The sequence below is a fragment of the Gigantopelta aegis genome, chromosome 10 (assembly GCF_016097555.1).
Source record: "Gigantopelta aegis isolate Gae_Host chromosome 10, Gae_host_genome, whole genome shotgun sequence".
NCBI lineage: Eukaryota > Metazoa > Mollusca > Gastropoda > Neomphalida > Peltospiridae > Gigantopelta > Gigantopelta aegis.
The window spans coordinates 70,964,070-70,983,119 of NC_054708.1; the positions used below are offsets into that span (position 1 = coordinate 70,964,070).

The 19,050-nt window shown below is 35.4% G+C and overlaps 1 protein-coding gene across 1 annotated transcript; it reads right to left on the minus strand.

Moving 5' to 3' along the window:
• Positions 1–3,878: 3,878 nt before the first annotated feature.
• On the minus strand, positions 3,879–18,243 carry LOC121384229 (lysosomal thioesterase PPT2-like). Its single transcript, XM_041514514.1, has 9 exons — positions 17,846–18,243; positions 16,260–16,413; positions 14,418–14,510; positions 11,114–11,168; positions 9,790–9,842; positions 7,481–7,564; positions 6,503–6,587; positions 6,037–6,091; positions 3,879–5,530 (listed from the first exon to the last, which is right to left on the minus strand). The coding sequence occupies exons 1-9, from the start codon at positions 17,984–17,986 to the stop codon at positions 5,387–5,389; spliced, it is 864 nt and encodes a 287-aa protein (XP_041370448.1). The 5' UTR covers positions 17,987–18,243; the 3' UTR covers positions 3,879–5,386.
• Positions 18,244–19,050: the final 807 nt, after the last annotated feature.

Here is a 19,050-nt window from a genome sequence, read left to right on the forward strand (position 1 = left end):
GTGACGGAGCTCATCGGCCACTAATACTACTTCCGTCAACATCATGTACCGTATACCGGATATTGCGAGCTCCGGCGAGACAGACAGACTATTGAGTGGTAAGATTCACACTCTAACACAACTATAATCATATGTTTGACGTTAAATACCTTTACATTGATAATTTTTCAAGTTCACTGAAAACAAATATTTCATATTTTAATTAATAATGCACTACAGGAAGAAAGCCCTTTTCAACAATATTTCTGCAGGTCACAAAATTCTAAGGACAAGTTTGAGTTCACCAAAGACATGCTCACCATAAACTTCAAAATAAAAAGTTTTCAGAGTAATGTAATGTTGTATATTGTGGATGATTAAAAAAAAAAAAAGTAATTAAAGAGGGCACTTGAAATGGGGGGGGGGGGGGGGGGGGGGGGTCGGCAGGTAACGGCAGGTAACGACACTCCTCCCCCAGTGCTGGAGCAAACCTTCGCATTTGGGAAAAATTATAATGAAGTTTGTGCAAAATGAACGGGCCTAAAAAAAATTCACCATATATTTCCATTTGTCCATCTTTCTACTCACAATATTAGTTGTAATCCATGTGAAAATGCAGTGATTCGTTTGGAACCTCTGATAGTAATGTAAATATGAATAAATCAGGCATTTTTATTTAATTTGGACAAAAATAAGTCTTCCCCTCTACACCTATGGAATACACATATAACAAGAATGTATTAATAAAGCCATAACACTTTGTTTTCCTTATACTGGGCGAGGAATTATATTGTGTGCATTCCATCAACTTTTTACACTCATTCCTCAAACTATGCTAAAATCAACGAGTACCTACCTTATTTGATTTTGAATACTTGAATAAATCCATAATTTGAATATATTAACAAACCCTTGTCAACCATCTCACCTTTCTTTGTATTGGGTTACAACTTGTGCCAACAGTTGGCTTTTTCAGGGTACGTTCGATCAATTTAATTTGTACACCCATCCTTCCATCTATACCAAAACCGATTGCCTGCGATAAGCTGTGGTCTAGATTCAAGCACTGCATCAAAGGTAATTTACTCAGTTGCATGAAGCCTGTACCAAACACCTGGAAACCCCTACCTTCGGAGAAAGGCCATCTTGCAGTCAACCAAGTGGCATTTGACCAGGTTATGAGTCTACACAATAAGCAACCGCAACAGAATGTACTGGCAGGCTTTACTAGGACCACAGATAGACATCCATCCACAGGCTCTTCAATCTGTCCACATACCTTATTCCTACTTAAAACAATATCTTCAGCTTAATCTACCAGGATACGAGTCGAATCTGCCATTATCATCACAGACAAGCCCAAGGACCAGCTTTACCAAAAACCTTTTCTCCTCAGGCTTAATCATATTCTAATTTTTCAGGCCTCCATTTTGCAAATTTATAGTCCAGTATATACTTTATTTGCCCAAATAACCTTCAACTTTTGGCAGAGCTACTTTATATCTTTCGGATCACCTATAATCAATTCTTAAATCAACACTAAGTTACTGAGGTGCAACAGTCCATTTTAAATATCTCTAGACATTAAGAGTATGACCTGTTAAAAGAGCCTTGACTTAATAGACAAATACTGAGAAGACCAATCTTCAGCTTAACTTGCCAGAATAAGAGTCAAATCGGCCATTATCATCACAGACAAGCCAAGGACTCACCAGCTTTACCAAAAACCTTTTCTGTCTTTGTAACTAGGACTTAATCAAATTCTAATTTTTCTGGCCTCCGTTTTGCAAACTGTCCAGTGTATTCTTTATTTGCCCAAATAACCTTTAATTTTTTGCAGAGCTATTTTATTATCTTTTGGATCACCTAAAATCAATTCAAGCTGATGTGTTAAAACATGCCTGGTGTCATGGATACACAGTCCTACACAAATTGTTTGGTCATATTCCAGTTTCACACTCATTTATGGAATTCCAAGTATTTGATGAAACATCTAATTAAGATGATATTCAAACATAAAGCATAAATGTCATCTACTGTATATACATTAGTTTGTCTTAAAAGCAATTTACATAAATATTTGTTTTGAACCCTTTACATGACAAAATCCAGTACTGCTTTTTATATTTTTTATTTATCAACAAAGTGTTATAAATGGTTTTTCAAACTGCTTGCCAACCAAACACAGCAAGAATTCAGAATACAAAAATAACATTTCCAATAATTACTGTGATATTTAGCATTCATCACTTTATAACTTATCTGACATTCATGATAACAAATAACATTCAGATAACGGATGAAAACAAACTACTACAGTAATACAATGGCATTGTCAGATGTGGTTCAACAGGGTAAGGTCTCTGGATATTTTAAACCTGGGGCTGAATATAATATTGAGAATGACTGATGAATGTGTCATTGGCACCCAGGTTCTGAATTTATAGACCCTAGAAATGAAAATATCACTACAATGTTAAAGCCACATAAGAAAATGTATATATAAAACAAATTTGTTTTGCAGTTTTGTGTGCAGGCAAGAACTATGCAACTGGAAGGCTTTCTTCAATATGTCATGTTGGTATTTAGTTTTTAAATGCAATATTAGAAGAAAAATGCTTTATCAGAAATATTCTACAAGGCCATTAGTTTTGAAAGAGGGATATTTGTCAAAGTGGTAGGTTACAAACACTGGCATATCCAGGGGGACAATGCCTCCCCCATCACACCTCTTCCCCCACAACCATGTTATGTATTCCTTTAGACACATAAAATGACTGTCATAAACAATGTGGTTTCCCCCTTTCCATAAAACCCTGGCTATGCTAGTGGTTACAACTTGAAAATATGTCTTAAAAAGAAAAAGAAAATTTGAGGAGACACAGAGAGGGAATACCCCCCTCCCCCAAAAAATCCCCCACCCCATCAGATATGGGTGGGACTTTCTGGGGTGGGTGGGAAAGGATATTTATCATCTCTGTTTTGTTGCCTAAGAAATATTTGATTACAGGACAAGACATTTGTATAATGGAGAACATTCAGTGTTCAGTAATCTGTTTCTGGTAAACAAAAGAAATGTTTTATTTAACGACGCACTCCACACATTTTATTTACGGTTATATGGCGTCAGACATGGTTAAGGACCACACAGATTTTGAGAGGAAGCCCGCTGTCGCCACTACATGAGCTACTCTTTCCGATTAGCAGCAAGGGATCTTTTATTTGCGCTTCCCACACGCAGGACAGCACAAACCATGGCCGTTGTTGAACCAGTTATGGATCACTGGTCGGTGCAAGTGGTTTACACTTACCCACTGAGCCTTGCGGAGCACTTACTCAGGGTTTGGAGTCGGTATCTGGATTAAAAATCCCATGCCTCGACTGGGATCCGAACCCAGTACCTACCAGCCTGTAGACCGATGGCCTAACCACGACGCCACCGAGGCTGGTAAATTTCTGGTGAACAATGTCACATTAATGTCATACTGGTACATAGCTAGAATTCATGGTATTTTTAATATGGGAAATATTATAATGTGAAAATGTTGAGAATCTATATTTGTCATACTGTTAGCCAGTAACCTTCATATTAAGATATGGGATGCAAAGTTTACATACATCAATAGCTCAAAAACTAACTAGCACAAACCAATTAAAACATCTATGGCTTCTATAGCTAACCGACTATTCTGGGAGATCGAAAGAAAGAAATGTTTTATTTAACGACACACTCAACACATTTTAATTACAGTTATATGTCGTCGGACATATGGTTAAAGACCACAAAGATATTGAAAGGAAACCCACTGTCACCACTTCATGGGCTACTCTCTTCAATTAGCTACAAGGGATCTTTTATATGCACCATCCCACAGACAAGGTAGTACATACCACGGCTTTTGTTATGCCAGTCGTGGTGCACTGGCTGGAATGAGAAATAGCCCAATAGGCCCACCGACGGGGATCGATCCCAGACCAACCACGCATCGAGCGAGCATTTTACCACTGGGCTATGTCCCACCCCTTTGGGAGATCGAGACGTTATCTTTTTATGTTAACCTATAAAATACATTCTTAAAACGTCAACCTATGAGCCTCTCCTACACCCACCCCTGTGTGAGTATTGTTGCAAAATTAAACAAAGAAAACTGCCTTTACTGTTGAGTTTGTGCATTTATTTACAAAGGTTTGCACTGTCAATATCACATCAAAAGTGGACTTAATTTCACAGACAAAGTGCCAGATCCAGGAAATAGTTGGTGAAAAAAAAAAGTGTTTGGTTTAACACCACCACTAAAGCACATTGATTTATTAATCATCGGCTATTGGATGTCAAACATTTGGTAAGTTTGACATATAGTCTTAGAGGAAACTCGCTACATTTTTCTATTAGTAGCAAAGGATCTTTTATATGTACCATCACATAACAGAATAGCAAATCCCACGGCTGTTGATATACCAGTTGTGGTGCATTGGCTGAAACAAGAAATCACCTAATGGGTCCACTGATGGGGATCAATCCCAGACTGGGCTACATCCCGCCCCTATTTTGGGGGAAGACCAAGGGTCAAAAGGACATATGAACTAACTTGTAAAAAAGGCAATCAAATGGGGGGGGGGGGGGGGGGAGGCTCTTAAATATATTTAATGGGGATCGAGGTCTCTGCTCCCCCCAACCCGAATCTCGTCTCTGAAAGTTGAAAGACACAGCAGATTAGAGGACCAACTACATGTATAAACAAATTAATTATTAACATTCCAAGGTGGTTAATTATAGATTATATACATAGTAAAATTAACAAAGTATAGTGCATAATAGTGCATGTATTACTTAATACTGTACGTTCATTTCTTATGTTAGATAACAACAATAATTATGTGATTAAAGTGAAAAGAAGTGAACAAAATTATCAGAAATAAGCAAAAACAATGACATCAGTGCAGAGAACATTTTGGTATATATTCTTCAGGGCTTAAACTTCAGAATGTATTACCTATGATAGTAATTTTAAAATGTTTTTGCTGCTGGCAAGATGCTCAACTACATAAATTTTAAGTGTGTCTACAGCAATCTTAAGCCAGTAGCTTTTGCAAAAACTGAACATAACTTTAAAAATTAAACTTATCTCCTCAACTGACGGCAATACATTTTATCCAGTAGCAGCAAAAAAAGTGCCATCAGTAAAGGTCCTAACCTACGACACTTCCTACTGCAGCTCTTGTCAATTGCCATCAGTACCATCATTAAGTTCCTGTCCGAGCCCTGGTATTGCATGCGAGTTTCAGAGATTGTTACACAAATTTTAAAACATTAATAGGTAAATGTTGCTCAATTTTCAATCGACTATAAATGTAGCTAATAAAAAAAAACGAAAAACAAAATGTTGCCTGCACTGAATGTGTGTGACTAAGTTAAGTATGGCTCTATGCAGCAGTCGAAGATGGTCCGATTTCTGTACCAGTGCACATGCTGCACTCCGTGATGAGTAAACAAGTGCACAGCTTTTCTTTTATCCAACGTCAAGAGACCAAAGGAATCATTTATATACCACTGTAAAGACAAGTTAATAAACACATTTAATAGTGATTATCTCATTATAACCTCAGTTTGCTGAAATAAAGAAAGGATTAATAGTTTTCAACAATAATGTTGTGATTATATTCGTTAATATATTTTAAAGAATAGAAATATAAATATCACAGAAAAACTAGATTAATGCAATAAATGGTAATTCTAGCAGGCATTAAACAAATGTGTTTGTTTTGTTTAATGACACCACTAGAGCACATTGATTTATTAATTATTGGCTATTGGATGCATATATAGTGAAACCTGAATAAACCGGATGACACTGGGGACCTAAAATTTATCCAATTTAAACAGGATCCAGTGTTTAGCAGATCGCATTTTCGAATTGGGAATATTCAGGACCATGAAACTTGACAGGAATCCGGTTAGTTCAGGGTCCGGTTTAGACAAATTTCATTATTTATTATTAATGTTCCACTGACATTATAAACTACAAAGCTAATTAATACAACAGTTAACCTACTAACCTTTTGTTCTCTCATTGGTATAACTGTTTCATTGGAGTCAAATGAACCAAACTGACTGAAAATATAATTTTTTATTTATGTAAAAAATTAACATGATAGTTTTTGATGTTCATGTAAAATAACTTTCTAGAATGTTTACTTGTTTAAACTTACTGCAGTCCATTATTTTATCTGTGAGAAAAAGGAATTTCCCCAAAAAGTTTATTTGTTTGAGAATTATAAGAAATTATAAAAATGTAAGATGATAAATCAATTTCATTTAAGACACTTATCATGTTTAGGATGTGATCCCCACCTTTCCTTCCTAACACCGATAATTTTTACGACTGCTATTTTTCACTCCCATGAGTTTTTAAAAAAGAAAGTCTGAATCTGTTTAACTATAAAAACCCGACTGGCATTCAGTGTAAATAAACAGTAAAATTGAAACCTAACAGGTATATTATGCAAATATCAAATACAATACCTTGACTGCCAAGGGGCAATAACTCCATCATCAGGCCCTCCCACCAGCACCATAGTTTTTAGCCTCAGAAAGTTTTCTTTGAATTCTGCAAAATGTTTCCATAAATATGTTGTAATGTAATTGTTACTTTTACACAAACCACTGCTAACCACATCTGCCAAAAAGTTAGAATAGATATCTTTCTGATCACAAATACTTTAGTATGTCTTTTATTACTCTGAATCAAAATACTGTAACATTTATCATCAAAAAATTAAGTTACTGTTAACTAATTAGAAACTGTGAATACACTTGGTATTTATCATGGTCACCTACCTATACATGTACCAGGGGTAGTATTATATTTTAATATCAACCTCCTGTGACAACCTTCAATTAACAACCTCCAACTTCGTTCCAGATAGGGCTTAGAGTTTGTTGTATTAATTTAATTTAGAACGCCCATTTAAAATGGTGAAAAATTTATTAGTCTAGGAAATTTTTTGATATAATAATAGTTTTTAAATAAATTTTTGGACTACACCTTCAAATTTTTTTATTATTTTAAATATAGTTAAATTTGTCCCCCTATATATATTTTTAATTTTTGTGTAAAATTCAAAATTATCCCGTTAAATTTTCTGCCCCAGAGAAGACCTCTGGCTATCCAGAACTCGACCCCGGGACAGACATGCTTGAAACCTTCGTGGTATGTGAATAAATAAATGAATGAACCTATACATGTCTAACAACAAACAGCTGGCCTTCAAAAAGAAGTTTAAACTGCACTGACACAAATCTCGTGTAGAATATTAACAAGTAACTTGAACAGTGTTCTAATCAGTGGCATAGCCGATGGGGTGGGGGTGGGAGCCTGGCACACAAATCAAACTTTAAAAAAAAAACCTGTATTACATTTTATAGAATCATACATACATAACATAGCGTGGGTTGCATCCCCCTCCCCACTATGAAATATGTGGTTCTAACTACACTTACTGAAGCTCTGTTCATTATGTGTCTCATTGTTGAGCACAGGGAGGTAAGTGGCCCACATCCTGTACAGCTCCTGGTGATGTGGATCTGTCAATCAAACACATAATTTAAAAAAAGTTTGTTTTGTTTAACGACACCACTAGAGCACATTGATTAAGTGATCATTAGCTACTGGACTGCAAACATTTAGTAACTCACAGTCATCTGAGAAAACCTGCTAGATTTTCCCTAGTGCTTTACCACTGGGCTACGTCCTGCCCAAGTAAGAAAATATGCCAGGGCTTTAGACTGCAACCAAGCTGAGGCAATACAGGGTGTGCCCAAAATAATCAAGGTAGGTAAATACAGGGTGTGCCCAAAATAATCAAGCCAAAGGTGGGTAGGTAGGTGACTAGTTTAACGTGCTCATATACCACTACGGTTTCGAATACGCATCAAGCCAAAGGTAGGTAGGTAGGTGACTAGTTTAACGTGCTCATATACCACTACGGTTTCGAATACGCATCAAGCCAAAGGTAGGTAGGTAGGTGACTAGTTCAACGTGCTCATATACCACTACGGTTTCGAACACGCATTAAGCCAAAGGTAAGTAGGTAGGTGACTAGTTTAACGTGCTCATATACCACTACGGTTTCGAACACGCATTAAGCCAAAGGTAGGTAGGTAGGTGACTAGTTTAACGTGCTCATATACCACTACGGTTTCGAACACGCATCAAGCCAAAGGTAGGTAGGTAGGTGACTAGTTCAACGTGCTCATATACCACTAGGGTTTCGAACACGCATCAAGCCAAAGGTAAGTAGGTGACTAGTTTAACGTGCTCATATACCACTACGGTTTCGAACACGCATCAAGCCAAAGGTAGGTAGGTAGGTGACTAGTTTAACGTGCTCATATACCACTAGGGTTTCGAACACGCATCAAGCCAAAGTTAAGTAGGTAGGTGACTAGTTTAACGTGCTCATATACCACTAGGGTTTCGAACACGCATCAAGCCAAAGGTAAGTAGGTAGGTGACTAGTTTAACGTGCTCATATACCACTAGGGTTTCGAACACGCATCAAGCCAAAGGTAAGTAGGTAGGTGACTAGTTTAACGTGCTCATATACCACTAGGGTTTCGAACACGCATCAAGCCAAAGGTAAGTAGGTAGGTGACTAGTTTAACGTGCTCATATACCACTACGGTTTCGAACACGCATCAAGCCAAAGGTAGGTAGGCGACTAGTTTAACGTGCTCATATACCACTACGGTTTCGAACACGCATCAAGCCAAAGGTAAGTAGGTGATTAGTTTAACGTGCTCATATACCACTAGGGTTTCGAACACGCATCAAGCCAAAGGTAAGTAGGTGACTAGTTTAATGTGCTCATATACTACTAGGGTTTCGAACAGGCATCAAGCCAAAGGTAGGTAGGTAGGTGACTAGTTTAACGTGCTCATATACCACTAGGGTTTCAAACACGCATCAAGCCAAAGGTAAGTACTAGATTTTGAAATACATTTGAGATTATGTACAACTTTTTCCCAGCTATTGATAACATAACTGCACTAAAAAGACCTTGGTGTGCTCAGAGCAGACAAACAAACTGGTTGCGCACTGTGATAGCTGTATTCATCAACACAAATGACAGCTTAGATCACCTATTGTTCATTTAAAATGAGTAAATTAGCAAATTTCAATTATGCATGTATTTGATGCAGACCTTCAAAAAAAAACCCCCAACAAAACAATAATGAGCTCCTCTTAATCCATTCAGCTAAGACGGAGAAGAATATCGATATTTCTGTTGATCAGAAGCAATTATAACTATCTTAATTTTTAATCTGAATGTAATTCATCATAAACACATCTATAGAAGAAGCTGAAATTATTTCATTTATATGGCAACAATAGTCTTATGAAATTTAGGTTTTTAAAATTAATTTTATTAATATATTATTTATTTATCAACATTTATCTGAAAACAAATCAGAAGCCATCTTTCGGTGGATTTCAAACTGGTGAGACCTGTAACAACATTAGCATTTGTTCATGCAGTATTAAACATATTTAGAGAAAATCTTTCGACTGATTTCAAACTGGTCACAGCATTAACAAAAAGTGTTTGCAACAAATTCTGTCAACATTTGTTTATGCAGTATCAAAAATAAAGGGTCTAGTAGGACAATTCCATAACATAAGCACATTTAAGTTCATCTGTCTTTCTAAAAGTACTTGTCTGAAGAATCCGTTTGATGACTAGAACAGATAATGATGCTAACAAAAGCTCCACTATGTACCAACAATACCCATCTAGTTTGTTACATACCATTCCAGTAGTTGGCCACAGAAATATTCTGCCCTCTCTCAGTGTAAAAGAATCTAAAAATACAAATGTTCAGAAATATAAATGTTTAAAATTATAATTAATAATGTCTTTATCAAAACCAGGAATTTTTTTTAAATTATGATCTTGTTAATAAATTGTTCTTTTAAAACCAAAATTAATGTCATGATATAAAAAATTATATTCTCTGTTCATGCCGAAAATAATTATTTGCTTTCACTAACTTGATCTACCCAAATTATATCAACCTATTTTTGAAACAGATATCATAGCATTAAAATCAGATTTTAGAGATTATAGTTATAAATTAGCTATCAGAAAATAGATATCAGACCATATTATAAAGTAGATATCAGAGAGAAAGTAGTAAATAAAACATCTGAAAATATTTAACTCAGATATTAGAAAATATTGTAATGATTATGGATTAAATAAAAATTGCTACTATATATAAAATAATTTTAAAAATAATGTTTAAAATACAGCCCTCTGTGTTAACATTTCCATTTAGGAGCCTGATAGCGTCTACTGTCGCCAAATGAAAAAAAATGGTCACATATTGGTCGCAATGTGGAGGATTGGAATTTTGTTTCTTCTAAAACTTTTTTTTATTTTTATTACCCCCAGATCATAGGCAATGTCAAGGTTGGGGAGCCTTGAATCATTGTCTTACAGTATCACATAAAAGTTATATACAAATAGTATGACATACAAAATTATAAAAATATATATTATATGTGATGTTTAAGATTTTCTGTTTACAAATATGAATTTATATAGGCTTCCTCATACAGTTAGTTTCCAACTTGTAATCTGAGGGTCAAAAGGGAATAAGATTAAAAAAACAAAGAGAGAAGAGAAGGAAAGGGTAAGGGAAGATAAGGAAAAGAATTCAAGCAGAGATTCATTAGATACCCAGGTCAACTTTAAAACTGATTGTTATTGGGTATTTAGTATAATAATAATGACATTTGGTATCTAACAGAGAAAAGACAGATAAAGTATGAAAGTAAAAGTATGATGTTTAAAAAGAGATATAGCAAACATATGTTTTTTAATTTCCAAACAAGCTATGTCATTTTATAGATAGAAACATAGGCATACAAATATGCAAGATATAATTTTATGTATCATCATTAAAAAGGTGAAGCCACTTTCCCAAACGTTCATTAAATTTGTCATACTCGCAGTTTTTGAAGTAAATATATCTGTCAATATGAAATTTATGTTGCAGTGTATTTTAAATAATATTAATATTAAGATTATTGCCGAGTATTTTCGCACAATAGTTTCTTCTAAAACTTACTTATACAGGTTTTCCTTTAAGTAGGTGGGAAACAGGTACTTGAGATATACAGTATCTGTTAAATAAACAAGTTACATTAATAACATTCATTGCTGCACATGTAAGGTCAAAATAGAATTTAAACATCTTGTCATTGAAAATTTCAAAAAAATGAAGCAACTCTGTTTCCTTTACCTTGTTAAGTGCTGTTAGCTGTGTGTGTATTTACACCAATAACAATGAAGCAACTCTGTTTCCTTTACCTTGTTAAGTGCTATGTTAGCTTTGTGTGTATTTACACCAATAACAATGAAGCAACTCTGTTTCCTTTACCTTGTTAAGTGCTGTTAGCTTTGTGTGTATTTACACCAATAACAATGAAGCAACTCTGTTTCCTTTACCTTGTTAAGTGCTATGTTAGCTGTGTGTGTATTTACACCAATAACAATGAAGCAACTCTGTTTCCGTTACCTTGTTAAGTGCTGTTAGCTGTGTGTGTATTTACACCAATAACAATGAAGCAACTCTGTTTCCTTTACCTTGTTAAGTGCTATGTTAGCTGTGTATGTTAGCCTTGTGTGTGTATTTACACCAATAACAATGAAGCAACTCTGTTTCCTTTACCTTGTTAAGTGCTATGTTAGCTGTGTGTGTATTTACACCAATAACAATGAAGCAACTCTGTTTCCTTTACCTTGTTAAGTGCTATGTTAGCTGTGTGTGTATTTACACCAATAACAATGAAGCAACTCTGTTTCCTTTACCTTGTTAAGTGCTGTTAGCTGTGTGTGTATTTACACCAATAACAATGAAGCAACTCTGTTTCCTTTACCTTGTTAAGTGCTATGTTAGCTGTGTGTGTATTTACACCAATAACAATGAAGCAACTCTGTTTCCTTTACCTTGTTAAGTGCTATGTTAGCTGTGTGTGTATTTACACCAATAACAATGAAGCAACTCTGTTTCCTTTACCTTGTTAAGTGCTATGTTAGCTGTGTGTGTATTTACACCAATAACAATGAAGCAACTCTGTTTCCTTTACCTTGTTAAGTGCTATGTTAGCTTTGTGTGTATTTACACCAATAACAATGAAGCAACTCTGTTTCCTTTACCTTGTTAAGTGCTATGTTAGCTGTGTGTGTATTTACACCAATAACAATGAAGCAACTCTGTTTCCTTTACCTTGTTAAGTGCTATGTTAAGTTAGCTTTGTGTGTATTTACACCAATAACAATGAAGGCAACTCTGTTTCCTTTACCTTGTTAAGTGCTGTTAGCTGTGTGTGTATTTACACCAATAACAATGAAGCAACTCTGTTTCCTTTACCTTGTTAAGTGCTATGTTAAGTTAGCTGTGTGTGTATTTACACCAATAACAATGAAGCAACTCTGTTTCCTTTACCTTGTTAAGTGCTGTTAGCTGTGTGTGTATTTACACCAATAACAATGAAGCAACTCTGTTTCCTTTACCTTGTTAAGTGCTATGTTAGCTGTGTGTGTATTTACACCAATAACAATGAAGCAACTCTGTTTCCTTTACCTTGTTAAGTGCTAGTTAGCTGTGTGTGTATTTATGTTAAGTTAGTGTGTGTATTTACTGTTACCAATAACAATGAAGCAACTCTGTTTCCTTTACCTTGTTAAGTGCTGTTAGCTGTGTGTGTATTTACACCAATAACAATGAAGCAACTCTGTTTCCTTTACCTTGTTAAGTGCTATGTTAGCTGTGTGTGTATTTACACCAATAACAATGAAGCAACTCTGTTTCCTTTACCTTGTTAAGTGCTATGTTAGCTGTGTGTGTATTTACACCAATAACAATGAAGCAACTCTGTTTCCTTTACCTTGTTAAGTGCTATGTTAGCTTTGTGTATATTTACACCAATGAAAATGGAACATAACTCAAATATGGATAGTAAATAAAACTGATAAATTAATTTGTTTTCACAAGAATGGTGATATGAGGGGCAGAAATTGATGCCTGAGGCTGATGACAATAATGCAACATATACGTAACATACTTAATGTATGAGGATTACTTGGTAATATGGAGTATGCTGTTTCCTTGAAATAATGACAGGAATACAGTTTTTATTAAAAAATGTAGTTTTATCTAAATTCATGCAGAGATTTCTGCACATAATATGAGAAAACCCCCACTATCATAATATATGTGGTAGTTTGTTGGTATGTGTACCATAATATATGTGGTAGTTTGTTGGTATGTGTACCATAATATATGTGGTAGTTTGTTGGTATGTGTACCATAATAAATGTGGTAGTTTGTTGGTATGTGTACCATAATATATGTGGTAGTTTGTTGGTATGTGTACCATAATAAATGAGACTGTCCCTTTAATGTATTTCATCTATAATATATTTCACCCATTCTTTTTGTTGACCACTCATGTGAGTAAACATTTTATTTGTGTTATTTATTTAATAAAATGTGTACTTCAAAACGTAAATGAAGTGTCTGTGCCACTTATTGGACGACATGATATTTTTGTTATGTACATCTATTTGTTCAATGAAATATTTTTTGGCTTTTATACATTTGTCTTTATTCATTATTTATTCAACAAACATTGATTGTAAAAAAAAAAAAAGAAGAAAAACCCCACAAAAATAATAAAGCAAATTTACTATATTAATTTTTTTTATATAATAGGTAATGTAAGAAAGACCCCAGTAGATTTCTCTAAATCACCATGTACATTTAATTGATAACTGCTGCAGTTACGACTGATCACAAAATGTGATCGCATTGCAAATAATTGTATGGTGTGTAAAAGCACATGCATACAACTATGAAGTCTGTGGACATAAATATAAATATTCAGAGCTAGTGATTTGAAAATTTCACTAAAACCCTCCTATTTTCTACAATTGGCAAATAGCAGAGCAACAATATACATGTGATTAAATAGGTGTATTAAAGCATTATAATTCGACTTTAAAAGAAGAACTAACAAGCATTCTGAGAGTACTGCTACAGCAACACGTCTCCTACTGGCCCCACAAAACTTTCAAGTTCAAGGACCATAACTCTGTTGAACATAGATAAATTCCAGTTTTTAACAGTTATGAATGGCCCTTAAATAAATCCCCCTTGATCTGTAACTCTACAAGATAAACCTATACACATAATTTAAGCTCAACATCTTTAAGCATTGTGAAGAAAAGTCTTGAAAACTGTATGTAGGACAGATAGACAGACAGAGAGACAAACAGACAGATAGGACGACGGAAATGAAACCTAGAGTTCCCTCCGGTTGGACCGGTAGGGAACTAATAAAGACAAAATGAGAGGTTAAAATACATACCACCAAACTGTCCTGCAAGAGGTGAGCTCAGGGATACGAAAGACTCCACATTGTGTTGCAGGATGGACAGAAGACCTCGGCAGATGAGGCCACCTTGGTGAACGGAGAACACGGAAAGATGGTTATTAATAAAAAGTGGATATCATATCAACACGTATGTAATAACAAGCATTCTGGGAATACTGCTAAAGCAATACATGTCCCCTACGGGGCCTAAAAAAAACAAAAAAATCTAAATTCAAGCACCATAACTCTGTGGAAAAAAAGGGAAAATCGCCAAAAAATCTAACGTGATCTGTAACAGTATGTAATAAAGCTACATTCAGCTCAATATTTAAAGTTATTGTGGAAAAAAACATCAGAAAAAAATTACATGTGGGATGCAAATGAAACCTATAGTCCCCTCCAATGGGACCAACATGGGACTAATAAACTATCATGCTGCTCTTTGACACCATGGCTCTGTTGACAAGTGCTTGCTTGATGCACGGTCGGTCTAGGATCGATCCCCATCAGTGGGCCCATTGGGCTATCTCTCGTTCCAGCCAGTGCACCCACAACTGGTATATCAAAGGCTGTGGTATGTGCTATCCTGTCTGTGGAATGGTGCATATAAAAGATCCCTTGCTAAAAATGAAAAATTGTAGCTGGTTTCCTCTCTAAGACTATATGTAAACATTCCCAAATGTTTGACATCCAATAGCAAAATTAATAAATCAACATGCTCTAGTGGTGTTGTTAAACAAAACAAACTTTCTTTCTTTCTGTTGACAAGTGGAATTACATCAACCACTGGGTACTCCACTTTACATAAGAATTTTCTAAATTTTACTTACTGTAGATAAATTATCACAATAAACAACAAATATGAAAGACACTAAAAATTGTATCATGATATCTCCACTAACTGTCAGCAGGGTGTCTGCCAGAGGGTAAAATTACGTACTCTAAAATCATGGAAATTAACTATTTTAAAAATAATTTTTATATAGATGATGGTAAGAGAACTGCTGTTTAAAATTTGTCATAGCTTATGCAATGAAATGTCCAGTTTCAAAACATTTCAAACTCATATCCACCTAGTTGGGAGTATTCATGGTCTGTTTTGATTTTATTACGTACTCTCAAATTGTTTTCCGTCAGAAAGCCTACTCAGTGCATTACTACATGCTAGCATATAATTATGTCTTTTGGATTCTAGGAAAATAAATTATATTGAAAATAGTAAAAAGGAAAAACTACAGTGAAACCTCTCAAGACCGGACCCTCTGTAAACCGAAATTCGCTCAAAACCGGATGTTTCACAGTCCTCTTTAAAAAACCAGGACAGAACTTAACCTCTCTAAACCAGATCCCTCTTAATATCGGACATCTGTCTTGGTCCCAAGGGTGTCTGGTTTAGAGGGATTTCACTGTAGTATGTTAAAAGGGTCCCAATCTGAGAAGGATGTAGCACAATGGTAAAACATCTGGAGCCAAATTTACAAAGCCTGTTTACGTCTTACAATGCTAAAACGCCTGTGTTTACGAGAAGCAGGCTTTGTAAATTTGGCTCTTGGTGTCCCAGTTGTCCTTTACTGAACAGTCAGATCTTTTCAAATGGGGATCCATGATCATAAAACTTTGGTCTAGATTCAAATATCTAATAATGTCACATACACAGAATTCATCACATACACAGAACTGGTATGACATTGCCATGTCATTAGAGTAGACCTCAGACTCGGTATAAAAGCACTAGATGGTTTACAAAATGACATGGTATGCATTATCATGTTCTCTAATTTTATTAAACAGTCGGTCCAGTAATTTCCTTAATAGGATGGAAAAGGTCTTTAGTACCTTGTGAATAACAAATTAAATGAATTCCTTCAGGGTTTTCTTCCATGATTTGGTGAACTTGTATCTGAATCTTGTAGACCTGTGTCCACATTGTTGTCAAACTTCCGAGAAAAGTAAAAGCATCAATTGAAGTGACATTGGTTCCAGGGTGAACCTGAAAATTTAATACAAAAAATATAGAATTAAAGTAAACTAGTTAGAGAACACTCAGTGAGCTACGAGGCAATACCGTTTATCAAGTGAATTGATGTTGTCCTTTCCGAAAGGCTGTTGAGTACTAGATGTTCGGAACACCTTGTAAATGCCATTATCAGTTAATAAAATCGAATACAGAGTGAGGTAAAAAAAAACCCACACCTGTGACTAGTGATATGTCCATTCGACCTGGGCAGGATAAATTCTATATCTTAAGATCACAAATATGTTTTTATAGTTGATTCTGCAGGCTTGAACATACAAAGTCATATGGGAGTCCCTTAGCAAACTTGTTTTTGCTCTTGTGGGAAGAACTGAATTTCCTTAGTACTGCTAAGTACTACTGATAAAATCGAATACAGAGTGAGGTAAAAAAACCCACACCTGTGACTAGTGATCTTAAGATATAGAATTTATCCTGCCCAGGTCGAATGGACATATCACTAGTCACAGGTGTGGGTTTTTTTACCTCACTCTGTATTCGATTTTATCAGTAGTACTTAGCAGTACTAAGGAAATTCAGTTCTTCCCACAAGAGCAAAAACAAGTTTGCTAAGGGACTCCCATATGACTTTGTATGTTCAAGCCTGCAGAATCAACTATAAAAACATATTTGTGGTCGGTGTGGTCTATATCACGCCTCCATCAAATCGACGACATCCCATTCACGAATGTGCCAAAATAAAGATCCGACTTTGAACCACAAAGCTCAAGCAGCCATGCATCGTATCCGCCCTAAATGTTTGGCTGTCAAACACCAGCGAGAACTTATGTGCGTCATACAATATTTGGAAAACAAAGAATTTGAATGGCTTGACGAGGACGACCTTGACGTCGATGGATTAGCAGTTCCATCCAATACATTGGTTGTCAACGGCACACCTCTGCTTTCACCTGAATCGCGAGAATCTCCTTTGGGAAAACATATAAATACAATATTAAAATGTCTGGTGTATTAAAGCATTTCAGCTTGATGTATAATTGTTTTGGGTTTACATTTACCTCTAAAAACCTACATTATATATTGTTGTCATAGCATGGCACGTTTAAGAGAAAACAAACTTGTGTTGTAATGCTGTTCAATACACCCCACCCCTTGTATTGTCACATAACACCCCCCACCCCACCCTAAGCTTTACGTAATATTTGAATGGCCCCTAAGGGATTTTTCACAGACAGGAAAGCACATAGCACAGCTGTTGGTAGGACTTTCCTTTGGGACTGTCACGTGTAAAGAACATTATAAATACTTATAACCCAGTTAGGGTTAGTGACAGTGCCAAAGGAAAGTCCTTCCCAAAACGGAAAACCGTATTTTCCGAAAGTTAATTAACGGCGTTTTTGCCCGTTGTTCTACATCTTCTGTCAAATGTTTTATATCGAAATTTTACCTGTTGAATGTAGGCCTCAAGTTCACTTGATTCCCAAGGTCCAGATAAGATTCCGTGCATGAAAATAACATGCTTATATGCTGCAGTGAGAAAACACTGGCACACAATCATGCAGACAATGTGTGTTTGTCGTCTGTACATCTTAACTTGTTTTACACTTGTTTTACACTTGGGTAACTTTTAACGATTTAAAATGACTTTCATAATACTGCGCACGCCGAGTAATTATCACGGAAGTATAAACCAAGGGTCACACTCAAAGTACTTGCTTTGTTTCCCCCAAGTTGGTTCGGGTATCTTAGCCCGAGTACTCTGACTGTAAGAGAGCTAGACGGACATTTGGAGCGTGTTTATGTCCAAATGTCCGTTTAGCTCTCTTACAGTCAGAGTACTCGGGCTAGGGTATCTATGCACGTTCGTGTCATTACGTAATAAAATATTATTATTCAGGCAAGAGGCATACACGCATGAAAAGAACATGAGTCACGATGAGTTTATTTTCTTGTCTGTAAACCTTTATAGCTTCAAGTGAATAACGAATGAATGAACATGCCCAATATATGTTGCAGCTCGCAATACCCATTTACTGAACTATTATAATCTCAAGTGTCATACTTTGCTATTTGAAGATTCAAATTTAAGTGTTCAAAAAAATATCTCTATATTTAAATCTGTTCAGAATTTTCTTATTAATAGTAAGCGTTTCGAGATCATTTAACCATTTAACCATTCTAATTGTTTGCTATTTATTCTTTGTTTCTTCTACACACTCCTCTCTTCTATTCCCCCAACTATCCGTGTCATCTTTATTGTAATATTGTTCTAGCCATCTTGATGTATAACATGTATATTTGTTAAATGTAGGGAGAGGCCTTAATATAGGCACTTGCCTGTTGGCCAATCCCAAATTTGATTTGCTAATAAATATTGTTTAAACCAAGTATGTGTTACAAAACATGGGAATGGGGCGTATCGATGTTTGTGATTTAAAGTTACGTAGATCTAATATTATTAAAGTCTTATTTTCTAAAGGATTTGAAATAAACAGAAAATCCAATAGGCCTAGCTAGGTTAACTGCCAATTGTATAGGGGACGAAATTTAAACATTACAAAACGATTTATATCTCTCGTGAATTTGTTTTTTATTTGTCACTCGTTATTTCATGAAAAGTAAAAAAAACAAATTCCCTTGCTACTAATGGGA